The sequence below is a fragment of the Musa acuminata genome, chromosome BXJ3-4 (assembly GCF_036884655.1).
Source record: "Musa acuminata AAA Group cultivar baxijiao chromosome BXJ3-4, Cavendish_Baxijiao_AAA, whole genome shotgun sequence".
In the NCBI taxonomy this organism is placed as follows: Eukaryota; Viridiplantae; Streptophyta; class Magnoliopsida; order Zingiberales; family Musaceae; genus Musa; species Musa acuminata.
Window position 1 is genome coordinate 1,388,658 of NC_088352.1, and position 26,656 is coordinate 1,415,313.

Sequence of the window (26,656 nt, forward strand, 5' to 3'; positions counted from 1 at the left end):
TAGAAATAAAAAGAGGATTATTAGGGTTATCCTTTCTCTTCTTTCTTCTCTTCATAGAAGCTGATGGGCTGATTTGGTCTGCTATGTCGTGGGCTTCCCTCGTTGTGGCCTAAATATGACTTATAAGGCCTAAGTTCTTAGTACACCAACTTAATGTCATTAGAAAACATATTAGAATCAATCTAATATTAGGCAGGGTGAGCAATTCATTGTCTACCCATGGAAAGGAGCAGAGAAGATGTCATGACGTAGAACAAAACATTATTAGACTAAACCTTACGTGTACCGTTTTACGATTGAATTTAAGGATATATTATCCTTTGACAAACATATCAAATTCTATAGTGAGGAAGCTCACAAAGTGAGTGATGATCTAAATCGATTTGTAAGATCTTGATGAGTCTCCTACCATCGATTTAGGCTTAGCTATTTTGTATCTTTGATTAGTTCGAAAACTAAACAATTAAAATGATATGTCCTACGACCCGAATTTAAGAAATATTGGAGTCGACGTATCGAGCGAGATGAAGTATAATAATATCATTAACATGAGCTCAACATTTTGAACTAGTTATTTAGGCCTATCAAATTAATGGATTAATCATTAAACCTAATAAATAATATAAGATTTAATTAAAATTAATATAAGTATTTGATTATATTCATTTATTGACCAATTTATCAAGAAAATCCATCCTAATCAGTTCTTATTTAGGAGTGCCCCTCTTTTTATAATTTACTTGGGGTGCAAATGCTGAAAATGTTCTAACCAAGTTAAATGAATCGAACATGTTCATCTTCTACCAAATTAGACTAAAAAAATAACAAAATAAAAAAAATTAATAGAGTAACTATTTCTATCACATTATCCTTCGATCATGATGGTTTAAATAAAGTATGTATGTAAATTTTATGTGTTATACTCAGTAAATAAACTCTGTTACATTCGATTGTAAATTTAAGATGAAAACATGTCAAATTGAATTATCAAGTCCATAAATTAAGAAAAATGTTAAAATATCAGTAGAATAACTATTCATATCATATTTTCTTCCGTCCTAAAATTTTAAAGTGTGTTGGATAGACTCCATGATATTACACTCAAATAAATTATTGTGCACTAGAATGTACAATCAACACTTGATTCAGTGTTAGTTTGATTAGGTGTCACAAGTTTTTTTATTCCTATTTAGATAATAATTTTTGGAGGCAGAAATTGTTCTGCATGTTCCATCGAATGAGATCTAGTTCACAAACAGGATTATATTTGCTGAAGCAACAAACTTTTATGCTGTAATTTATGGATTTTTCTGATTTTTTAGAAATTTCCCGCTCGACATAAATCTCTCAAATTTATTTTACTGTCATGTTATATCAACCTTATTCCTATTCGATAATTTAATTATTAAAAGTTACGATGAATTGGATCTATCATATGTCGCTCGCTAGCTTCAGTTGAATGCTACCACGATGCTACCCACCACCATAAACGACACTCTCTTCGATCCCGACGAGTACCATATTATAAGCTATCTCTCCGACGAAGCATGACATCACGAAGATAAAGAGCAACCAGAAGGAGTGGTCGAGCTAGTTTGTGTAGCCCTCCTGCCCTCGCTCACTCTCTCTAACTAGCTTGTTGAGGAAAAGGAAGCGATAGAGACTGTAATAGCGGACGAAGGCGGTGAGACAAAGTTAGGAGAGGCTAGAGGTGGAGGCGAGGGAAAATTAGACCATCACATCATAAAGCTCGATGAGCGGGGGCACAGGAGAGGATAAAGTAGAGGTGGTGGGGACAAAGATGCTCCGAAGGAGAAAGAGGGATTAAGAGATCATCGCATACATAGTGTCGATCGAGAACATCTACTTGAGGCATAACCAGAAACTCTTGAGCTTATTGTTAACATGGGAGAGGTTGCGTGTGTACGACACCTTATAAGGTAATAGCGATTCGGTACTACTGTTGGTGGTCGCTTCCATGATGACATCTCCTCCCATTATTATTTTTTTTTAACTTAAATTATATATATTATTATATTAATAATTTATTATAAATTAATATGTCGAATTTAACTTCTGTTAATTTAGATTTGATGGAAGAGACTTATGTACTATGATTTTTAAAATGTATGAGTTACTTTATATATTAGTAAATCATTAGGACTTAAGAATATCATGATCAAAATCATCATGATTTAAATGGACCTTAACCCATCTTAATTGAAACCATAGCACTTTTGTTAGAAAAAAAAAGAAAGAAAAAGGAACTTAATGTTTCTATTCTTGTTGCTTAATTTTGTCCCGAAACTTCAGTTCCTTGATCTCCTAAACTCTTTGTATGTATATAAATATACTCAATTGCAGACATAGCGACAGATTTTGAAAGAACTTGTTCCTCATGTTGATTTGAAGGAGAAAAAAAAAAGGAAGGCTAATCACCTTTTATTTTTAAATGAGATAGGAGAGCAAACTTTCCAATCCGTTAGCCATTCGTGGACATCGAGCATCCACAAGTAAACTATTGAGAGTTCAGAGGAAAATAATAATAACCAAAATTTAAAAAATAAAATAAAATAAATTTATATTATTTAAAATAATTAAAGATGAACAAAAAATACCTCTCATTTTTTTAGTTTATCTAAAAGGAAACAAAAGAAAGAGAAACGATCGGTCCACACAAGCCAAGTCGTTGGAGCGGAAAGAGGGGAGGCGAAGATGAGCTTCGCCTACGCCATGGCGGCAGCCTCACCCTCGTCGCTCCTCCTCCCCAGACCTCAAACCCTATCTCGTCCTCTCTTGAACGGCCGCCTCCCCTCGCCTCCCGCCACCCGGAGGGCCCCATCCCTCCCCTTCTGGTCTCCGACGCGAGACCCCCGCAGGTTCGCTGCCTCTTCCTCGCCTGCCCCCAGCGCTGTGGAGGGGAAGCCTAAGCTGGATGCCGAGAATGGGGGAACAAGCGCCAAGGACAAGGAGGAGAGTTTGAGGGAACAGAGGATCGTTCTCCCCACCAATGAATCCTCCGAGAAGTTACTCCGGATTCGCCACACGGTACTGCTCTTCCTCCTAACTGAACCCTTCTTGCTTCCTTTCTCAGACTGAGGGTAAAAAAGGATAATTTTTTTAGTTATATTGACTGTCGAACTATCCTTCTTCTTTAGATATATGCCATTAACGTTTAAATTTTGATGCTTTGCAGTCGTTGGTAAGATCTATAGCAAGCATTTAGGTACGTATTTTGGGCTTTTGTATGTCTTGGATCTTCTCTCGCTTTCTTGATGAAAAATTATGCAAGTAATGGAATTTTTGGGAAGAAGGGATGATAGTCTTGGACTGTTCCAATTAGGGAAGAAATAAAAAAGATAGAACGATGGATCAGTGTCTTTAAGTATGTGACTGAGAAATATGAAATTTGTTTTCAAATGCTTTGCTCATTAAAAAGAAAAATTCTGCTTATCAACTTTCTGCACCTCGGTCACTATATAACGCATGGTACAGACGATTTGTTTTTACATATACAAGATATCAAGCATTGATGATATGCGATGAACCATGAATATCCAATACAAAAATGCAGTAAGAAATATCTTGCATATTTATATATTTATTTATTTTGTGTGTGCGAAGAAGTGTATCTACATCATCAATTTTGATATCCATCGCCATTGATAAATAAAATTACGTTTTACAGACTTAAGTGCTCTCTTTGTGTTATAATGAACTTTGTCAATTTCCTTGTTTTCACAAAGCTGCTAAAGGAAGGAAAATAAAACAAAGAACTAGTGAAATGTTGACATGGAATTCATATTTGTATCTTATTCATTAAACATTTGTAAAGATTTACTGTATATTTATAAATGAGAAAGGGTCAAAATGATGAACATTGCTGCTTGTATTCAGCATTGCCATTACATGATGCTAGTATCTCTTTTTGCAGTGCGCACATGTCATGGCAATGGCTGTTCAGAGATTGTTCCCTGGCTCTAAAGTGACCATAGGTCCATGGATAGACAATGGTTTTTATTATGACTTTGATATGGAGCCTTTGACGGACAAGGATCTGAAGAGAATAAAGAAGGAAATGGTAAGCCTGACTTAATCTTCAAAAGCTTTGAATGGCTTTCTAAATTAAGGTCATGACATAGCTGTAGCTATGCAAGAATATTCATTAGCTTATTGTTTCAGGGTACAGAATTTATTTCTTGCATCATCTGTAGGATCGTATCATCAACCGCAATCTACCTTTAATAAGAGAAGAGGTATCAAGGGAAGAGGCTCAAACACGAATTATGGCCGTAAATGAACCATACAAGTTAAAAATATTGGAAAGCATAGAGGAAGAACCTATTACAATTTATCATATAGGTAAGTTTGCTTCTTCTTCTAGTGTCTTGGTCAACCTTTTTATGAAACATAGTGAACCTGCTGCATCCATTGAAAAAACTTGCTGCTCACTTATCTTTCTATCATACAGGAAATGAATGGTGGGATCTTTGTGCTGGACCCCATGTGGATTCGACTGGACATATCGATAAGAAGGCTGTTGAACTTGAATCTGTTGCTGGGGCCTATTGGAGAGGTGATGTAAGTAAACCCATGTTGCAAAGGATATATGGAACAGCATGGGAGACCGAAGAACAGCTAAAAGCTTACCTTCATCTAAAGGAAGAGGCAAAGCGACGTGATCATAGGCGTCTTGGTCAGGATCTTGATCTATTCTCTATACAGGTACTACAACTATCTCAACCATATTATCAGCTTGACCATAATTGTTTAGTAAAAATGTTTTGAGGATCTTCTTTGAGAATTGGTTTATGTCATCATGCTACAACTTCTATCCTTCCATCAGATGAGAGGGATATATGGAAGTATAACATGTGAAAACTTGTGAGACTTCATTTGCACTTTTTCATCTTACAAAGTTCTACTGGTTTCTTGTCAGGGTTTCATAAATATTTATATGTGTTTTAACATTGAGATTACTTCTTCCCTATAATTTCTTTGAGACCAATCAATGCCTGCTGTTCACATGTTCCATGCATGTACGACAAGTTTGCATTTCTATATTAATTTGTATATACTATGCTAAACTTTCAGCCTGTATATTGGAACTACAATTCCCGAGGAATATTCTAATCTTCCTTCTATTCTTTTGCAGGAAGATGCAGGTGGAGGATTGGTATTTTGGCATCCAAAAGGTGCAACGGTTAGGCACATTATTGAAGACTCGTGGAAAAAAATTCATCTGCAACATGGTTATGACTTACTCTACACTCCCCATGTTGCAAAGGCTGATCTTTGGAAAGTCAGTGGTCACTTGGACTTTTACAAGGAAAATATGTATGACCAGATGAATATAGAAGATGAACTCTATCAGCTTCGTCCAATGAATTGTCCTTATCACATATTGGTATACAAGAGGAAGCTGCATTCGTATAGAGATCTTCCTATGAGAGTGGCAGAGTTGGGAACTGTATACAGATATGAATTGTCTGGTAGCTTGCATGGACTATTTCGTGTGAGAGGGTTCACCCAGGTACAAATGGATGATGGCCTCTAGAGCATCTTGGCCAATTAATCATGTTTAACGTTTTCTAGTGGCACAGTTTGTTATGTTTTTGTGCCAACTCCTTCTTTGGTGTATTCTTGGTTATTTTTCAGTGTTTCACATGTTTTCACTTTTCCACTTTTACAATTGATCAGTTTAAGCCAGGGTTTTCTGGTCATTCTTGTCTTTTTTTTTTTTTTTGAAGAAAATTACTAGCATTTGGTTCATCTGACACATATGAGGATAATGCATGTGCATTATAGCATGACTGGGATCTCATGTATTAGTGATGTCAATTGGCAAAGCCATGAACATGGTTGACATAAGAATTAGGAGTTTGATGCATGGATTTCATGTTCTAGTCATGCGTCCCTATGTTATCCATGTCGGTGAGGTACTAACACTGGGCATGGTCACATCCTGAGATGCAATTCCAAATTTAACTCCAGGCATGTGCATAATATCTCCATCGTGCAATTGCACATGTTATGCATGCCAGTAACTATTACTCCTTAGGGAAGTGATGATATAATGCCTGGCTTGATGGATTATTATGAGTCATTGTTAACGAAGGAGTGCAATAGTTGATGTCATCTATAGACATCCAGTGATGACATGTTACTTTGTGGTAAAATGCGCATAGTAGATTTGAGATGAAGTTGAATGGATGTGATTTTTGTCGCATCAATCAATAGACTCATGATTTGAAAAACAAATTGTTGTGTGGATGATTGCGAGGCATTGACTCAAGAGGCACAGTGCTTGACTCAAGAGGTTTGGATGAATTCATGATCTTTATTTATCATGGGTAGATGGCTTATGGGGATTTGCTTTACAATGATCAAGTTGAAAAACATTACTGTTAGTGTTATTTTAATATTATTGTTTATCTGTGTTCCTAGTTATAGCTATTGTTGAATAAATTCACATTTGGTAAAAGAATCTAACTCTTTTACTGGTGAGATATTAGTATTGGATTGTTTCAGATTGTAGCATTCACTTTAGTCTGATATCTCAATTTACAAAATATACAACAGGTCTACTCTCTGAAAGTTATTATGATGCTTACCAAACTGCGTTCTTAACATTCAATTAATCACCTAATGATATTTGATTGTACTTGCTCTGAAGGTTCTTGGATCACTCCGAACAAAGTTAAACAAATAGTTTTAGTTTCATTAATATTACTTGAGACTTGAGAGTATAGTTCCAACAATTCATGATTGTATACCAATGCACAAGATGCTGATGATTTGAGTTTGGCTTCACTATGATGTAGGATGATGCACACATATTCTGTTTGGATGATCAAATAAAAAATGAGATTAGGGGTGTCCTTGATCTGACTGAGGAGATACTGCTTCAATTTGGTTTCAAGAAGTACGAGGTGAACCTTTCAACGCGGCCAGAGAAATTTGTGGGCACTGATGATATATGGGAAAAAGCAACTGCTGCCTTGAGAGATGCTTTAGATGACAAAGGTTGGGCGTACCAGATTGATGAAGGTGGTGGTGCTTTCTATGGTCCAAAAATTGATTTAAAAATTGAAGATGCACTAGGAAGGAAATGGCAGTGCTCAACAGTGCAGGCAAGTTGTTTAGCATTCCTTTTTATTCGGTTGGACATTCAAAATGAGCTTTGGAATGTGCATATAGGCTAACTAGGCCATTGTATGACATTATTTTAGGTTGATTTCAACTTGCCTGAGCGGTTTGACATATCCTATGTGGATTCAAATGCCGAGAAAAGACGCCCTATTATGATCCACAGAGCTGTTCTTGGATCTTTGGAGAGATTTTTTGGTGTCCTTATAGAACATTATGCTGGTGACTTTCCACTGTGGATTTCCCCGATCCAAGCTCGTGTTTTACCTGTGACTGATACTGAGGTATGCTTCTCCATTTACCATGATTTTGTTGTTAAGCTTTTGATCCCAAATGGATTGATATTTATTTTCCTAAAGGAGTTATTTTTCTACATTGTTGTCAATCCCAAATGGATTGAACTTGATTTTGCTTAAGTGTCTGGCTACCCAACCCAATACAACATGGTTCTATGTTAATCAAAATTATGTACATTGTTCATATCTCCCTCTCCTTTGTGTTGATATCAATGGTGCTTTTTATATCAAAATTAGATGTAAAATACAATATGCTTGTTCAAAATTTCCTCCTATCTCCCTCTTCTTTGTGTTGACATCGATGGTGCTCTCTTGACACTCCCTTTCTTTCTCTTCCTCTATTTCTCTTGAAGCTCATGGATCTTTTGGTATGCCAAGGATGTCAGAGATTTTCTTTTTGGCAATTTCCATACACACACACACACACACACACACACACTTTTGCAATAGATTTCCTTTCATCTTTACCATATAGTATGAGTTTAGGGGTTTTCCTTTATTGGTTGGTGTATTGTGATGCTTAATCATTCTAGTTGAAATTTAGGATTTTATTAACTGGAGTTGATGTCCTTTTTCATGGGTCTTGAATTCTTTCTTGCAAATCTGTTGGTTCTTTTTTTGTTGTAGTTTCTCTTCTTTATCTAGTTCCTTTTTTAAACCCACATCTTTATTATGATTATTGCTGTTTTTCATCTAATGGGAGTGCCAACTTGATGAAACACACCTGCAGGCCCAACCCACTCAACATACATCTGTGGAACAAATGTTGTATATACATTTGAGACTTCTACAAAGGAAGCTACTAACTTATATCATGATATTTTTCCATGAGTCCTCAGCGTTATTGGAGTCAAAAGATACATATTGATATTCATAAAAGTAGTATGTCTGCAAACAGAATAAATGCTAGCTCAATGTTGGCGTTTCAGCTGGTGAACACTGATGATCAATAAATTGTGTGGTGTTGGGGCTGCTATATTTACAGTCATGCATGCAGTTTCTTCCATGTGAAACAATCAAGGCATTTTGTATCTCAATGCACTCATTGATATCAATCTTAACATATAGTTACAATGGCTAAACGGCTAATATGCTTCTCATACATTTCTAATTTACCCTTCAATCAGGATGTTGTTATGTGTGCTGTATACCTAATTAAATGTCAGAATGTGTTGCTTGTGAAATATAACCCAAGGATCTAGTGAAAACAAATAGAGGACTTTCACTTTTCATGTTCACATATAACATGTTTTCTAGTGATACGAGTTTTGCAACCAGTCTTAATAATAGCTCAGTATCAAGGGAAATGGTTCTTTTGTATGCTATGTAGCTATTGAGGTGCTGTTATTTATTACATACATTATTGTGAAAACTTCTAAGCTCATAACTTTCATTATGAATTATTCAGGTCAAGTACTGCACGGAGGTGGTATCAAAGCTAAATTCCATTGGCATCCGAGCTGAGCTTTGCTACGGCGAGCGCCTACCGAAGCTCATAAGAAATGCAGAAAAGCAGAAGGTGCCTCTCATGGCAGTTGTTGGGCCAAAAGAAGTCGAGACTCAGATGGTTACTGTCAGATCGAGGTTTGGAGGTGAACTTGGAATGATGACCATCGACGAGTTCATAGCTAGAATCCAGTTTGCCGTGTCAAACAGAACATCATTGTAGGAAACCCATCTAACCTTGATTCAAACAGTATCAAAACTGAGTACAGTGGAGTTTGCAGTCGTAGCATGTGCATTCTCAACCAACAGCAACAGTAAAGGATTCTAGTTTTCCCCCTCTCCCCCTTTGATTCTCCCAAATTATGTACTATAGTTGTTTGCTCTTAATGAAGTAATATTTTCCTCCCACGCGTATTCCTTCTCATGCACATCTGTTTATCAGTTACCTCCTACTCATTTTGTTGTGAATTTTTCACATTGCATCTGTACTATAATGGAAAACTCTGGATGGATGACATGAATCACATCCATCATAAACTAAAGATGAGAGGTTGCCTAATCGTTCACTTACTTTGTTTCATAAAGTATTAAATATCATTACTTGTTATAATAAATTTGAATAAATATAACAAAGAAGAAATATTAATGGGGTCGTCAGGTTCTTTAGGGATTCGCCTCTGCTGCTTTTCTTCGGCCGAATGGGCTCGTCAAATTGGGGCAGCTTCCTGGCCGGCGGTTCGAGTGCACTATTGAAAGCGAGGATACGAGACCTGTTCTTCAAAATGCAGTCATCGAGAAGTTTTTGGTATGCCACGCTCGATGGGGATTCTCTTAGAGAACTATTCCAATCGCACCAATAACAAAGAAGAAATACATGAAGAAAAAAAAGGGTAAAAATAAATAATAAGATTGAGAAAGGAAAACATGTGTAATGTGTCAGTCAATCAAGAAAGATTGATGTGCCAAATGGAGATGCCTTTCAGCATGAAATTTAGGAATTTTTTTTCATTAATACACTTAATATTCTGTAATTTAGGTATTATGTATATTTTAAATTTTTAAATTTTTTTTTTATTTTGTCAACTAATTTTAAATATGTCGGAAAGACATATTTATCTGATGCATGATTTATAGAATTAGTCTAAATAGATATCCAACAATTAAATTGTTTTCCAACTCAAAAGACTTTCCTTCATCCAAGTCACCCAATAACTTCGATCACACTTCATTCCAAGGTGGATATCTTCCCAACATTGGGTTAGATCAAAATTGACATTATTAAGAACAATGAAGGTGGAATCACCTCACTGACACCAACCTGGATATAAGACGCATCCATGCATATTGACTAAGTCTGTGGAATCTCACAGGCACATCCTGGCAACCACAGAATGACACCACCATTTGACTCTATATTAGATCTAATTAGGTTCCTCCTGTGTGAAACCTTTAGTCCAACCCATCACTTCTTGTAGTTAGGCAAATTAAAAAGGATTTGGGGATCAGGAAAAATTTCCCTTAATTGTTGTGCTGTTGGAGTGATTGGTCCTCATGTCTTGAGTCCATCTTCTCCCTGCTGATTCACATGGTGGATACGGATATCTATCCAAAGCTGGCTTCATTTATTTACTACCAATATAAATCATTGTTTGTACAATTTGCTGTTCTGCACAAACTAGCATGTATAGAGGTGATACAGGAGAGAGTTGTGCTCCTCATGACCACTTGTGAGACTTGTGAGAAACTCTAAGACAATGCCCCATCTCGTAGTAATGATGTTGGTGTTAGGACTTGGGGTGGAGTGCAAGGTGGAGAAAGCTTATAGAAAGAAGACGAGGGAGATTAGTTGTCGGGTCAGCTTCCGACTCTCAACTGAGATGGGCTGTCTCTGAAGCTTCAGAAAAAGAATAGAAGAATGGCCAACTCACGTCCTTCTTTCACCCTCTCCAATTTGCTGTGATCCCACCTACTGCCACCCTTTTATATGCTGCCTTCCTCTTCCTTCATCCCTTGAGTTGTGTGCCTCCTCAAGCTCACAGTTGGGTGAGTTCTTCATGCTCTCTCCCTACTGTCTTTTGATGTTTAATGTTAATTCTAGCAGACTTCTTTCTGGCTTCAGTGGTGCATGAGTTGCTTATCATTACATTTCTCTTCCTTTCACTTGTTTCTTTGATGCCTGGGGATCTTTATGTTTGAAATATTTTCATAGAGAAGCTTACTTTGATCAGCTCTACGGATTGCAGGGGCAAGGAAAGTCTTATTGCGGGAAGAACAGTTTTGGACAGATCATGGAGCTCACAGCGATCTCTTTTGCTACTACTCTAGTAGCCTTGCTGATTTCTTCTCCTGCAATAGCTCAGACACCTCCGGCACCGATCCTACCTCCATCCCCAGCACCTGCACCAGCACCTGCGCCACACCATGTGAACCTCACGGAGCTCCTCTCTGTCGCTGGTCCTTACCATACCTTCCTCAACTATCTTCTTCAAACCCGCGTCATCGACACCTTCCAAAACCAAGCCAACAACTCGGAGCAAGGCATCACCATCTTCGTGCCCAAGGACTCGGCATTCGCACTGCTGAAAACCTCAGTCCTGGCCAACCTCACCGACGACCAACTCAGGACGCTTCTCCTGTCCCATTCATTATCCAAGTACTACTCGCTCTCGGATTTCAGGAACCTCAGCAACATGAACCCCGTCACCACGTTTGCCGGCGGGCAGTACACTCTCAACGTCACCGAGGCTGCTGGGATCATTCATGTCGTCTCGTCTTGGTCAAGCCCAAAGATATCTAGCAGCGTCTACTCTACTGCACCAGTCGCCGTTTACCAGATCGGTTGCGTCCTACTGCCGGAAGCAATCTTCAGCGTTGATCCGTCTCTAGCACCAGCTCCAGCTCCAGCTCCGGAGACCACGAAGGCATCGGATATAGCCCCCAGTCACAATGGAATCGCTTCTTCTCCCAAATCTTTAGAGTCACCAACTAATACCGGCCGTTCTGCATACAACACCAGGGGGGTTGGTCTCTTGATCTACTTCGTTTTGGCTGTTTCAAGCGGTCTGATGCTTCTTTAGTGAGCAGCACTGCAAAGCATTTCAACTTACAGCATTTTGATTCACTTTTCTGGCAGTTCTTTTTGACGGAGTGGTTTACATAAATATGTCGTTTACTTATACTTTTTGCTATATTATATGACGCAGCAATTTGTATGTCATCCGGAATAATGTCCAATTGATATATAGAAGGTTTTTTACCTCATTGTATAACACTTGTTGATGAACATTGCCCTCGAAATACTGCATATGTATCAAGAAGAATGTGAGTTTGAGATGTGATTCAAGAATTGTTTTTGTTTGGGTTGAGATCATGTGGAGTGGCTTTCTGCTGAACAAACTTAGAACCATGTGAAGGTCTTCAATCTTTCCATGTGAAAATGTTCGAATTCAGACAAGGGCATATGATGCACCAAATATGAAGGTTCGTCTTCTATCTTTCGGCTTCTGACCGGAACACAGTAAATCATGTGGAACCGACGCTTGAAGTCAACTTTGCATGTAGATGCTGTCTGTTGACTTTGTACTGATAAATTAAATCTTGCGAAGGATGCATTGACTGTCTACATTATATAAAAATGCCACTGGCATGCATCAAACCCGCAAATGAGTACAGTATGAAACCATATATATGCATATAACAAACCAAACACAGAGAAGGGAGAGCTCCCTAATTTATTCTCTCTCTCTCTCTCTCTCTACGCCACACACATGCGGTATATATATTATTCTTGCAATGCCATACTTAAAAGGATTCATAGCAGCAAGCACGTCTTTATAAGTTCCCTGGTAAAGCATCACCAAGTCAAACAGGGAAAGGGCAACAGTAGCGGCAACCTCCAAAGAACCCACGACGGCAACATCCCCACCTGCAGTAGCCACCAAATCCGCCACCAGGATAGCCACCGTAGCCACCGTAGCCACCCGATCCGCCAGGATACTTCTGCTGGTTAACACTTTCTTCCTTCGTGCTCTTTTCTTCTGCACGACAGACGAAATAAGAGTCAAATAATTAAGCACTAAGGTAGCTGTGATGATTTCTGTTACGTACATCATGAACATGCATCATTTTACATCTGAACTCGTTAATCCTTTATATATAAATGCATATATTTCTGTCAGAGAGAGAGAGAGAGAGAGAGTTATCAGTACCGGTTTTCTTAGCCGGGTGCCTGGCTGTTGCCGTCTCCAAAGAGAAAAGGAGAAGAGCTGCTAAACCAAGAACAATCAAAGCCTTATAAGCCATGTCTGACTGCCGGTGAGTGCTACTAGAAGTTGGATGAACTGAAGTGAGAAGAGCCATGCACTCCAATACCCTATTTATAAGCTTCGTGAGCTTCCTCCGGCATTGGCCGTGAACATTTAGGAGAAAATGATATCTGACAAATGAGATAGTTGGGTGTTAGGACATGCATATTAATCCAACCCTTATCATCTATTTGGAACATACACATAAATCCACAGAAATAACTATTGACCTATCCTGAAGAAAGTGACAATGTTGTCTGACTAAATTCAAAAAAAAAAAAAAAAGCACGAAAGAATTTTATAATCATGGACATTTTAGGAGGAGCAAACAAGTAAATTTCTTATTCTAGCTAAAAAGTTTTTCCGAAGGAACCTCATTGGAGAAGCAACTGTAAGATTTATTTTCTCATCCTTTAACTAGGTTTGAGATTAATTAATATTACTAAATATTTAGCTGGGATTAGGTTTAAGTAGAGTGGAATTTGCAAGTACCTTAATTATGATCAAATAGTAACATGATCAGTAGATTGAGTTTTTTTCTTTCATATTCATATATATCCGATCCACTTAAACAAAGTTTAAACATCCCTTAATCATATTTAGAATAAATTCGGATATATCTATAGAGTTAGAAATTTATTTTTCATGCATAGATCACCCAACAAATAATGGTTCAACTGCGGCCAATAATTAAGTAATAAGTATCAGTCCATAGCACACATAATGCCAAATTTATGTTTGCCGAATACATCCAAAAGCCGTAAATCTTTTTGTGAAGCGTCCTGAATCATTGTATGAACGACTCATTATCCAATTAGGTCTTATGAGCTTTCAAAGAAGAGATTGATTGAGACAAAAGTCAAGTTGCATCAAGTAATGTGCACGTCGGTAGTCGACCACATTCGGTCCATGAAATGCTTGGAAGTCAATGCAAGCAATATGATCTTGATCGTACCGGGCACTTGTGACATTTGTTGTCTTTATAATATCTGTGCGTAGAGTAGGTCAATTATGAATGAATTTTTAACTGCAATAGTCCATATTAAACATGATTATTGTTCTTCTCAAAATAATGGTTGGTCAAACTAAATTAATCTTACATGATATATGTTCATGCATGATCGTGATCATATATTTCTATCTTACGATTTATATGATTAAATTTCTTTGGTCTTAAGTGCATAAGAATCATATCGTTAGATGATACTGTTCTTAGCTGCTTAGTCATGTTCGACGCCTGGGCGATGTAGTACTGTAGCTGTCGACGTTGGAGGCTGAGAGGCAATCACCAGTGTTGACAAGGCTTACGATGCCATATGCTCTCTCTCTTTCTCGTCATTACACCTGAAACAACAGCATAAACACATTTGCTTTAGAGAGAATGGTGTTGGCTGGAAGCAGCCTCTTGCACTGTATGACATTTTATCTGAGAAGAAGCACTATTCAACATCTTCATAAGGCACGTAGGAGATATCATTTGCATCAAACAAGAACAACCACTTTATTCATGATGACAGAACATAGAACACTAATTGACTCTTTAGACCATAGCATACCAACTACGAACTAAGAGAGAAACCCAGGAGGCAGAACTCTTTGGATAATTCACTCTTTAGATCATAGCACCACACAGTACATAAATATGGATTACTAGAACAGTACTGGATGAGACTTATTTAGTTCCCCGGTTCAGCTTGGTATTCAGCATCTGGAACCTCTCCGGGGAAGGAGCAGCATCGGCACCCACCGTAGTAGCCGCGGCGGCAGCATCCCCACCTGCAGTAGCCACCGCCACCACGGCCGGGGTAGCCACCGTTGTAACCACCACCACGGCCGGGGTAGCCACCGTAGTAACCACCACCACGGCCAGGGTAGCCACCGTATCCGCGATCGTCGGGATACTTCCGGTCCTCGGCACCTTCTTCCTTCATGTTCTGGTGCTCTGCATGGCAGCCAGAATGGTCGTCAGACTATTCCCAAGTATATGTATTCTACGTAGCCATAAACTTGCATTGGCGTAGAGAGAGAGAGAGAGAGAGAGAGAGAGAGCTCACCAGTTTTCTCACTCAATTCCCTGGCTGTTGCCATCTGCAAGGAGACGAGGAGGAGAGTCGCACAGAGGACACCAAAAACAAGTAAAGCCTTGGAAGCCATGTCTGTCCACTGGTGAACTACCTGAAGCTGGATAGGCTGAGGTGAGAAGAACCATGAGTGCGCTGCCCTATTTATAATGTTCAGTATAGCGAGCAGTATCGATCTGATTGTGATCATTTAAGAGAGGATGCATGTTATCTCGCCAGTGATACAGTTGGGTGTTAGTACACATTAATTTGTTCGTATCACTGCATGCTGACAAATATGGTCAGAAACCGATGATAAGCTTATCCTGTCATAGAGTATTATTACATTGGAACAAAGAATGCTCGAATCAACTCCAGAATATGTTTAAGCGAGATGTAAAGAGAAGGTTGTAGCACCTCACCTTACTGCATATATAAATGGGTGGACGACCAAAATACCTAAAATAAAATATGTATATATATGTACTTTCATTGGCGACTACTTCCACGTAAGTTATACATGATCTTTTAATCGAGGAAAAGCAGATGGACTCTTCTCACTACAACATCTGTATGCTCATTTGAATGCCCTCATCAATGAAACATGTGGCACCGTAATCCATTTTGGCTGGGAAGGTGGGAAGAGAGAGAGAGAGAGAGAGAGAGAGAGAGAGAGAGAGAGAGAGAGAGAGAGAGAGAGAGTCAAGGCATTAATAGTGTACAGTTGGGAAGGAGACTCCAATGAATGGTCACAGTCAACACTGGCATATTAAACTAGGAAGACAACAATTAAAAGAAGGTAACTGGATAACATTCCTGTAGGTCGAAGAGCATTTATCATGTTGTCACATCTTGCCATATTCTGATGACAAAACGACATCAACATACCTCTACTTCTCTCTGGAAGAGTTAGGTGATCTTCTTATTAATAATGAAGAAAATAGGCTGATGTATTTAATCGATGATTGATTGGATTATACAGTTATTAGATCTACAATCTACTAAATTAAACGACTGGATTGAACAGTTAATACGTCAGCCTCATTGGTTTTTTAAGATGGTTTCAAAACTGTCAATTTCGATTCAGATTCGGATTTGAATCACCTGTTTCGATTAATAAAAAAAATGAATTACTTTATCATCAAGGTTTGAACTAAGTCATTAGATTTTAAATTTGATGTGCTAAATACTACACCATAATTCCTATTCATGTTTTATTTTTTATTTTTAACTAGTATCGAATCGTTGACCTAATTCGATTTTGATTCCTAACCAGTTTAGTTCGGATTTAAATCAAACTAGGCCTAGGGTTAGATGGTAAATAAAAATTAGTAATCTCTATGTTGGATCTAGTGTCATTTATTTGAAGTGAATATTAAGTATAAATAGGGGTAATTTCTCCCCAGTTTTGTACAGAATAAGAGCATTTCAATGATACAATGATATTTTTAGCTCTTTTTCTCTTACCTTGAATGCATTCATCGAGTAACTGGGTTTCAATCGTAAAAGAATCATACTATCCGATCTCATTAGAGCATGAGCTTTGTGAAGTTTGAACTATTGATTCACATATGTAAATGAAGTGAACTATTGATTTGCTACTCGCTAAGCAGTTGACTTTGATATCATTTTAGTTTGGCTTATATCTTTTGGATTTTTACAAAGAAATAAAAGAAATGCACACAAATCTTCCATTCAGTTCTTGTTGGTGTGGATGGCATTTGGTTTCTAAGGTCCTTAAATGACCAAAGAACATGACTCAGTCATGTTAGAGCCCACCACAGGTTTCAGATTCTTTAATCAGCAAGTCACTGTATCTTACCACAAGTCATCAGTAATGGCCATATTTCTTGTTTGTCGTCAGTATAATTCGTGGGTGACGGAGCAGAAGATCGATGGGTTTTTTGGTGGATGTGTGATGATTGCTTAATCAATCAGACTTAGTAGGCAATTCTACGCTCATCGAAGGTTAGAAATTATTCGATTCAAATTACCTAAAAAACAATAATGATTATTTGGATAACAATGAATATATTTTATTTTGTATTGTTGATATGTGGATTTTTCTTTTGATATCGGCGTCTCTCCCAAAGCATTCAATGGCCAGAACAGTTCGCAAGGTTGGAATTAGATGAAGCTCCTGAAGCTATATACTGATATCGATGCAAAGCAGACCGATAATTTATTGTGGAAGCAGGTTTGATGCACAAACATTCCCTTCATGCAGTTTGAAGCTTGAGAACGAGTCATCCTCGCTTACAATCACATCAAGCTGGAAACAGTACGCATCTCTCTTAGCAAAGGAGATGAGATGAGAGCTTTAGATTGCATCTACGGAAGATGTTCTGCGCTTACACTCGTTCACCAACTCCGCCATGCTCGCGCTCTTCTGCGTCACCGTGCGAGTATATTATATGGATGTCTGCTTCGTCAGGTAACCGAAAACTCACCCTCTTCTTCTGACTCTCGCTTCTGCTGAAAGAGATCCGTCCTTCATCAGTTGCAGAGCTGTGTCTTGGTGTGGAACGGAGGTGCTCGTAGGGGAGCGCCGGACTAAGAGGACAAACCTTGGGAGAGTGTCTGCGGTGCTGCGATCCGCTCGCGACGACGGAGTCGAGCTCAAGGCCAGGAGAGTTGAGAAGCCATTCCTCCAAGGTTGGCTTCCTCTCCCTCCCCGCCATCTCTTCCCCGTCTTCTTCGTTGCTGTTGTTGTCCACCCTCAGACACCGAGGGATGAATAGTTCTGCCAGTGTTCTCCTAGCCACCGGAGGTGCTTCTTCTTGGGTTGGAAGTGGTGAAGAACCAGACCTCCGGAGCGTGCCATGTTTTAGTCCCATTCTTTCTTAGATTGCACTGTACATCTGCAAGTGATCAAAGGTGATGTAGATGATGGCAATATAAAGGGAGATACTCGCAGCCTTCTACTTGAGATTCCAAAGCAGTGTGGAGTAAACAAACCTTGTTCTCATCAAGTTTCACAAGGCTGGTGACATCAACAAGGACAACTCATTTGCATAAACCATTGACCAATTACTTTTATATGTAAAAGTTGTCTTTAACAGATAGGTGATTTGGGAAGAACAATGCTGGAAAGCTAGAAAGACTACCGCAATCTAATCGAGTTGTCTTCTCTGCTGTCTTATCCTCACTCGATTTTTTTTACATGCCCTTTGGATAAATCCTGAGGAATTTATTATTTTTTTCATCATCTCTAAAAACCCTTGAGAGTAGTACTCTCTCTCTGGATATCCCATAGAAAAACTTAGGAATACCAAAATTATTTTTTATATTTTACTATTTTTTCATCAAAAACTTAAAGTTACATGGGATATTTATAGAAGAATAAAATCTTAATTATTATTTTTTCTTCTTTCGTGAAAACTCTTTGTACTAGGATTCTCTATCCCGTTGAGACACTAGCTCCAAGAATTCTAAAATACTTGTTAATTCTAACAATATCTCATTTAATAAATATTTTATCCACTTTTATACCTTTGAAGAGAAAATACTTTTGCTAATCTTTATTGCTCAATCCTTATTGAATCTCTAATCATTGGATCTTTTGGACTCTAGTGCCACTTGTTGGGAGGAAAAGAAGAATTCAAAAACTAATAATAAAAATTTTAAGATCAACAATCAAAAGTATACTAGAAAGTCAACAAAAAAAATTATCATGTTTCGACAAATCCCTACTTACATTTATATAGAAAAATCAAATTCTTTATCATATGAGATCAACTACGAGATATTGAGTTATCGCTTATGTTAGACACTTATCATAATTGGAAGGGTTTTTGGTTAGAGACATCACAATAACAAGTTTCACTTAATTGAATACACTTGACAATGCATTTTATGTTTCTATTAATTTAATTTTTAATCAATTTTGATCATTAAAAAAAAAATAACGTTAAACTTCTACAATAAATTTTTCTTTACTTCAGAGAATCTTCTGACCACAAAATTTTAAAAATGTTCATATAATATCTACTGATAGAAAAAATGTTCACCTCCAACCAAAACTTAACACTAAAAAAGTAGCATACAAGTTAAAAGAAAAAGACAAAACAAGGAAATATTTTCCTAACTACTTATGTTTAAGGAGGATCTATTATAAAATGTGAATGTGATTAACGATCTTATCATCCTCTTCTTTCGCTACATAATTTATTTCGAAAATTTGATTTGAGTATCGAAATGATCACATTGGGAATCCATCCGACATCAATTTTAGTACAAGTTGACATCACATTGAACGTTCATAAACACCTCGAACGAGATCAAAGGCTCATAACACAAGTTGGAGTCCAACTTGGTCGACATCAAATTAATGATTCGGAAGTAAAACTCATATGCACATCGGACGAAATGAAAACCTCCTATGCAAATTGGATCCAAATCAAATTGCACTAATAAACTCTACCACCAACTTAATCCCTATACAAATAAGGATAGTATGTCGCCAATTTCCACCCCTAAAATCGTGGATATTTGTAAGGTAGAAATTTTGTGGAATAAAAAACCTCTAAATAGGCACAAAAGATGCATGCATGCAAAATCAAGGACTGTGGCGCGTCAGAAAGTACGTGCCATGACTCGAGAACATGGAACCTGCCATCAAGCCATTAACGATGTCCACAACGGAGCTCCCGTCTGATCCTTCTTCTGATCGAATCGATTCAACTCATTGTCCCGTCCCGAGGAAGGAAAGGATTCAACTGGTTGTCTCGTCCCGCTTACCGCTACCGCGACACAAGAACAGGCAATTGAGTCGCCCGTTGTCAAGATTGAATTACTTCTCCAGGCAAGAACAGACAACACAGGGGTCGGGTTCTCATCTTCTTCCGTCACAATTCACATCTTGTCCTGATGCTGGATCAACCAAGGCTAAAACTGAATTGCCGAATGCGACAGCAAGGACGTTGCCATCCGGCGACCAGCTGATGCTAGTGATAGGTCCGCTGTCTTCTACGGCTTGTAGAAGCACCTTAGTCGACTTGTTTGCATCATCCCAGAGGTACACCGTGTCGTCAACACATTATTGCTTCCCCAGTCGAGGAGATTCAAACCATCCTCATCCAACATGCCGTGTTATCCCATCGAAAACCCTCTCTCTGGTTCTTTAGCGATTCAACTCTGCCGCTGCTTCTGCGGCCGAATAGGCTCGTCAAACTGGGGATTAAATTTCGATAATAAAATTAATTAATGAGTTTATTAGATATTATATTTTTGAGATAAGTTGAGACATAATACTGGTAGGATTGAATATTATGTTGAAAGATTGGATATTTTTAAAAAGTAAATATATATGTCGAAGAAAAATGTGATATACCGGAGGTTTAAACGAAGTGCTGAAAGATCGGACGATACGTTGGAAGAGTATACAATGTGATCAAAGCTTCATAAATATATCGAATATGTGGTTTATTTATTAAAATCTTGATTAAGGTTATTTTGGATTAATTTAAGTTGGTATTGGATCGAAACTATGCCAACTTATCAAAGAACCTATTGAGCTTGAACCAAGACCAAATTGGGTTTATTAGAAGACCAAATCGATAATCTTATCGCTAGGCCCAAGCAATCGTACCACCTAAGTCAGTTGAAAAGTACTATTTATACTTTTTTGAAAAGAACTATTTATGCTTTTTCAGTGTTTCTGACTATAGTACCAACCCATGCTGGTGGTAGCACCACCCAAGACAATGGTAATACACTTAGGGTGATGATAGTATCGCAAGAGCTAAGATTTGTGATCTCATTAAAGTGATATTATCATTCGATGCTGGTAGTAGTACTATTAGTGCCATGAAATCTTAGATATTTAAATTTTTGGATCCATTCATTAAGTTTTTTGGGGTTTATAAATACCTCACTTAGGCTTGTTTGATGGAGCACTTATTTCTGAGCACAAAAGTACTATAAACTCTTATTTTGAGCATAAGTCTTTTTCTCCTCTTGAATTTGATTATAATTCTAAATTGTAAGATGTGAGAGACCTCATGTAAAAAAGTACGGAGGTTATTTCTTCAATCTTAAAAATGAGAAAGTTATAATAAGGATAGTTAACATTTGTCCATTAGAAAGAAGATCGATAGTGAAAATCGATGACTTCGAGGGAAAAAGATTTGGGAATAGATGTAAGTCGGGACGACTAAACCATTTGGCTAAGTGTTCAAGTTATTCCAGTTATTTTTCTTTAAGAATGATAAGTACTTTTGCAGTTCTATATATTAGTATAAAGTATTTAATAGTTTGAGAAAAGAGTCTAAAAATAACTAATATTAATTAATAACTCGAGTTCTACTATATTGATTGTTGATCAATTCACTTAAGACTTATGAATTAAAGTATTTGAAAGAATATGATTAGATTTGTGAGTAGCCTAAAAAAAATATGATGATGTACGTTTGAATGAATGTTATAATTGATATTTTTACTTACATACTTAAAGTTATTTGTTTCTATTTCATATTTATATATATACATATTATAATTAAATATGATAATATAATTATTTTAACAAGATAATTTATATGAACCATTTTATAAAGGACTAATATTATCGTGATTCAAGTATAATATTGATGACATGGAACCGCTATGACTTATATTACTAGTTAGACTTAATATAGTATTATTATATTTTATTAAATTTATTATTATTTTTAGTTTATGCATGTATAATTGATTTTTAAAATTATTTTTAAATAAATTTTATTTTATTTTATTTATTTTTGATTTTGCATTGCTGGCAGCTCTTCCTCTTGTTGCTTGAAGTATTCTGCAAGTTGAATGCAAAGCCACATCGAAAGGAATCAAATACATTGCTTCAGAAGGCATTGAGGACCTACGGATACGATCTGATTCGTTGCAAGCAATACAAGCAGTCCTGATTCTAGAATCTGCTCCTTGGAGTCTCAGGAACATTTCGTATGATTGTTTGACGTTTAGTTTAATCTAACTATTTCCTTTACAGGTAATAAAGAACATATTTTTATTATTCAAGCCTTAAAGATATGATTTATTTCACTTCAATAAACAAATGAGTTGAATAATCTAACATGAAGAGTAATTAATATATATGTGAAAACATTTGCATTGTACAAATACGTAACAAAGTTAAAAACAAAACATACTATGGAGTATGGAGTTTGTCAATATGCCCAAGGGATTTCTCCATATGGAGATTCGTCAACAACTATTTAAGAAATCCGAGAAAGATCAAACAATGAAGTAAATGCTGACCATACTCAATTTAGATGATAAAAATAGGTAAATGCTTGAATTATTAAAAAAAAAGCATGTTTGAGCATATTTGAAAGGCATATGCAATGAAGAATATCAATTTCATTACTCATTAGCATACATCGATCGACAATGTCTGACCACATGAAGCTAGTGACTACTGAGCAAGAAAAACCATCTCCCTGTTTATCATCCCTGGGAAAGGGATGAAATGTGACCTGTGCTGGATGATTCTTCTTAGCTCAAACTGTGTCAGTTCAGCACCATTTCCAACAAATAGTTTCGGCATGATCCATCAAAGTGGCTGCTCAGAGTCGAAAGCCAAGAAGTAGCAGATCCGCCAAGTTCCATCGAACGATACCCATAGCTTCATGAAGCATTTGCTGTTCTTCAATGTATAATATGCCTTTCAAAGATTCTCATTGCTGCATCTGGCTGCGTTACCTGGATTGATGTTCATGTCACAGTCGATCCAGCAGAAGCTTTTATTCGTTAAGCATTGTAACCTGTCAAACCACTGAACTTAATCTTAATGGCCATTGGTTTCGGCTTTAGTATTCCACTAGGAGCAGCTGACTCCAAACTCACTACATTTGGCTGCTGCTGCTTAAGAGAATTCACCTGGTTGAGCTTTCTCTGAGGCTTTTTCCTCTTGTATGTTATAGGAAGCATGAGACCTTCTTTGACTCCGGAAACTGCCACATTTACTGCACCATTATCTTTACATTGATGGTCCAAATGATCAGAAAATTTTGTCAAAATCTCATGCTGGTGGGTACAATTGTTTGACACCCCAAAACATGCTTCGGAAATTAAAGCACTCGGCTTTCTTTCTTGGTAATTTTCAAGTGCATGTTTGAAAGATTCTTTCTTCGGATCTGCCAAACTTTCAAATGATCTATTTGGCTGAGTGTTCGAGCTATTCCAGCTACTTTTCTTACCCTGGCACTCTCTAATATGACCATCTTCTTGAGGATAAATTCTTAAATTCTGGTTAGTTTGTGAAGGAAACCACCCTTTGCATATTTCTACATCATCATGCCTCAAGTCTATTATCATCTTTGGCTTCCTTTGGAATCTCTCACTCTCAGAATAATCAACTGATCCACAACCTGCATATAGATCCTCATCTCTTTGCCAATCTTGTTTGTCCTCTGTGTCTCTGTAAGTTCTTCCATCTCTATCTACCTGATGTGAAAATGGTAACCTCTTGCTAAGATTAAGGTTGTCTCTCTTGAAAGCAAATTGTGGAGGTAAGACCTGGTGTGCATGAGTACCCCAACCATCCACAGAAATTTGTTCTGGTTTTGGTCTTAGTTTTTCCTCACTAAGAGGATCATATCTGGGCTTTATTTTCAGAACGCCTTTTGGCAGCCGCATAGATGGTTCCCCTGATTTATCTGGCAATGCTTGCATCATCTGAATTGGCACCGAGTTTGTTACGATTGGCTTTAACTTCAGAAATCCCTTTGCTTTTCTTTTGGTGCTACAGACTAGACCACTCACAAGAACCTTTGAGTCATGACTTTGATTCATATACATCTTAGTCTTCTTCGAGAAAGGTACAGTTTCAACAATTCTGTCATTACTGTCACCCTTTTTTAAGGTACCTTCATCTGGAAATGTATTTAGATCAACTACAAAAACAGGCTTGTTCTCTTTCCTGCTGTTCCAAATTTGAACTCTTTCTTCGATACTGGTGGTTGGTCGACATCTATTCCATACCTCTTTCATCTCTACAAACACCTGAGACAGATTCTCATGGTATGATCTTAAGCTATGATAGTATTCACTTCTCTGTAAGAAGTGTATGCCTTCTCTTAAATGAGTAACCTGTGGAGAATAAAGTCCACCCCTCAATCCACTGTAGAACTTCTTGAGTGGGCTACCGAAGAACACATCAACATCCGTAAGCAGTTCTTTTATTGCAATCCAAACTGTCTCTTGGCTCATATCTGGAAGAAAAGCTGCCAGAGAAAACCTTTCATCTTCGGTTAAATAGTAATTCCAAGTCTCTACGGACAGTATCTCTTTCAGATCAGGAAGTTCATAAAGCTCATAAGGAATACCACATGTTTGACCTCCAACCATGACATACTCATAGCCCACTTCACCAAGTTCGCAGTCATCGGAATCATCACCAAGAGTCTTCTCCAGCTCATGTGTATCCTCATTTTGCAAAATGATGAAAGAGCTTCGCCGTAAATGATGATCATTTCCAGGCCGCTGAGGCCTTAACTTTATAATGCCCATTGCTACCAGTAGGGCAATTAGAATATGAAATTATCATTCGAGAGGCTGCAATTTCGTGCAGAAAAACTTAAACTCAAGCAACAAAATGCCTGAAAAGTAGACAACTGGAAATTAAAACACCTCTTCAGTGTAAGACGCTTAAACAAATGGCAAGCCAAAGATCACTGAAGGTTACAGTGACACTGATGAACACTTGAATTGCTGCACATGATGCACAGCATACGTACATGCAAGCATGATATACGATGCAAAAAAGAAGAAATTTCATGGTCTATGCAATGAAAGAGGTAAGATCCTGGAGAAAGATTTCAACCAGGAATGAACTGCCAAAAAAAAAAGTCCTTGCTACCCAAACAACTGATGTAATGAGAATCAACAAAGCGACGTGAGAGTTTGATCACATTATTCACTGCACTGTTGTATGTCGGGAATTTTATAACTGTCTCTATACATGAGAACATTGCCTAATGTGTTATATAGTATTAGCTAAGTATACATCAATATGTGGACTGACATTGATATACATGAACCTAATCGACAAATTTGATCGAATATATAAAAGGTCAAGTTCAGGGACTACTGTCTAATGAGTAAAATCTATAATCTTTTACTTCTCAACAACAAGAAAATTTAAGGATCCTTCTTGAAGGTATTCTGCTACTTATTATGTGTAAGACAGAATGCAATTTCTCTTTTTTCGGAACTGAAAAAAGCAAGACACCAATATGACAATCTACATTCATCATTGTGGCAATTCAAGGTAATCTAAAACCTAGATACTCCAGATTAGAGCAAACTGACGAGACAATTTCCATGAATCAAGCAACAGTTTCCTAAAAGTTGCAGGAATATATGTGACCACTAACAACAGACCTGTGCCCTCTCATCTCCTCATATCGATACAAGTTTCTCCATCTATAGCAAGAAAACATAGGAAAAGATGATTAAGCTCAACTGGAAGAACAAGAATCAACAGATTGAGATGGTTTATGTAACATCTCAATCTGAAATCTTGGAACATGGAACATTCTGAACCAAAATAACTGTACCTCGAACAAAGCCAATAACAAAATTTGACCACATACAGAAGAACTAAGTAGCCACGATCAACGAAGAAACATATAACAATGTCATCTTGGCATCTCAAATCCAAAACACAGCACGAAATTGCAGACAAACCAGAAGAAAAAGGAGAAGTCGAGATTTTTCCCCCACAAAACTCGTCCACCCATCTCAATTCGTCTCCATATCGATGGATCCAACCATCCGAAAGGCAAATCCAACCAAGATCTCCAGTCAAAATCAACGAACACCAAGAAAGCTCCACACAATCTACCCCAAAAACGATTTTTTTTTTCCCGTAAAGCAATCTCCTTTCCTTTCACGAGAGCCGAGACGAGAAGGATGGAATCAGAGGCGATTGAGGGATCGGACGATTCTTACCTTGGAAGGGAGATCGATGGCGAGGTAGGGTGCGGAGGAGGAACTGAAGAAAGAAATGATCCACAGAACTCTCCATTGCCCTCAGATCTTTCCCCTTTTCTCTTTCTTTCTCTGTCTGTGCACAGCTATGGAATTACCAGAAACAGAATAATAATGTAACTGTTCACAGAACACGCACCATTCGTCCTCCTAGTGTTCCTTTTCCTCGTTGCCCAGTTACAAGTTTGGTACATCTCAATTGCCCTGTCTTGTCCTGTGACCAATTCTTTTCACAGGTCTGCAACAATTAATAGCAGACATGGCAGTAAGAAACAGAGTCAATCGTTCTTACGTGCCTTCAATTTAAGGATCACCAAGTAGCTATGAACAATGATCTGTATCAATCATTCCAAGGTTGTATGATGCCTGCTTGTTCTTGTTCTTGATTCCCACAATTCAAGGACTTTGGCTGTGCAAA

General features: G+C 37.7%; 4 protein-coding genes across 7 annotated transcripts; 2 read left to right on the forward strand and 2 right to left on the reverse strand.

Moving 5' to 3' along the window:
* Nucleotides 1–2,656: 2,656 nt before the first annotated feature.
* LOC135637030 (threonine--tRNA ligase, chloroplastic/mitochondrial 2-like) lies at nt 2,657–9,299 on the forward strand. The gene is made up of 8 exons (XM_065149355.1): nt 2,657–3,048; nt 3,935–4,081; nt 4,215–4,362; nt 4,472–4,725; nt 5,156–5,533; nt 6,825–7,133; nt 7,233–7,433; nt 8,854–9,299. Exons 1-8 carry the CDS (start codon nt 2,716–2,718, stop codon nt 9,112–9,114), a joined length of 2,031 nt encoding a protein of 676 aa, XP_065005427.1. The 5' UTR covers nt 2,657–2,715; the 3' UTR covers nt 9,115–9,299.
* Nucleotides 9,300–10,804: 1,505 nt separating this feature from the next.
* Nucleotides 10,805–12,224, forward strand: LOC103980339 (fasciclin-like arabinogalactan protein 7). The gene is made up of 2 exons (XM_009396716.3): nt 10,805–10,934; nt 11,135–12,224. The coding sequence occupies exon 2, from the start codon at nt 11,180–11,182 to the stop codon at nt 11,966–11,968; it is 789 nt and encodes a 262-aa protein (XP_009394991.2). The 5' UTR covers nt 10,805–10,934; nt 11,135–11,179; the 3' UTR covers nt 11,969–12,224.
* A 2,447-nt stretch (nt 12,225–14,671) lies between these two features.
* LOC135635436 (glycine-rich protein-like) lies at nt 14,672–15,387 on the reverse strand. The gene is made up of 2 exons (XM_065146486.1): nt 15,250–15,387; nt 14,672–15,137 (listed from the first exon to the last, which is right to left on the reverse strand). The coding sequence occupies exons 1-2, from the start codon at nt 15,347–15,349 to the stop codon at nt 14,872–14,874; spliced, it is 366 nt and encodes a 121-aa protein (XP_065002558.1). The 5' UTR covers nt 15,350–15,387; the 3' UTR covers nt 14,672–14,871.
* Nucleotides 15,388–22,518: 7,131 nt separating this feature from the next.
* Nucleotides 22,519–26,656, reverse strand: LOC135635268 (uncharacterized). 4 transcript variants are annotated; one of them, XM_065146235.1, is made up of 3 exons: nt 26,200–26,656; nt 25,630–25,671; nt 22,519–24,801 (listed from the first exon to the last, which is right to left on the reverse strand). In XM_065146235.1, the coding sequence occupies exon 3, from the start codon at nt 24,754–24,756 to the stop codon at nt 22,996–22,998; it is 1,761 nt and encodes a 586-aa protein (XP_065002307.1). In that variant the 5' UTR covers nt 24,757–24,801; nt 25,630–25,671; nt 26,200–26,656; the 3' UTR covers nt 22,519–22,995. The 4 variants fall into 4 exon arrangements, with proteins under 4 accessions (XP_065002307.1, XP_065002310.1, XP_065002309.1 ...); XM_065146238.1 differs by having other exon boundaries at nt 22,519–24,845; XM_065146237.1 differs by lacking the exon at nt 25,630–25,671.

Excerpts from the sequence above, each read along its gene's own strand:
- LOC135637030 (XM_065149355.1), top strand. The coding sequence starts at position 2,716 with ATGAGCTTCGCCTACGCCATGGCGGCAGCCTCACCCTCGTCGCTCCTC. Across the intron at positions 4,726-5,155 it reads TTGATCTATTCTCTATACAG|GAAGATGCAGGTGGAGGATT; the intron begins GTACTACAACTA and ends ATTCTTTTGCAG. Across the intron at positions 7,134-7,232 it reads GGCAGTGCTCAACAGTGCAG|GTTGATTTCAACTTGCCTGA; the intron begins GCAAGTTGTTTA and ends ACATTATTTTAG.
- LOC103980339 (XM_009396716.3), top strand. The coding sequence starts at position 11,180 with ATGGAGCTCACAGCGATCTCTTTTGCTACTACTCTAGTAGCCTTGCTG.
- LOC135635436 (XM_065146486.1), bottom strand. The coding sequence starts at position 15,349 with ATGGCTTCCAAGGCTTTACTTGTTTTTGGTGTCCTCTGTGCGACTCTC. Across the intron at positions 15,138-15,249 it reads GGAATTGAGTGAGAAAACTG|AGCACCAGAACATGAAGGAA; the intron begins GTGAGCTCTCTC and ends GCTGCCATGCAG.
- LOC135635268 (XM_065146237.1), bottom strand. The coding sequence starts at position 24,756 with ATGGGCATTATAAAGTTAAGGCCTCAGCGGCCTGGAAATGATCATCAT.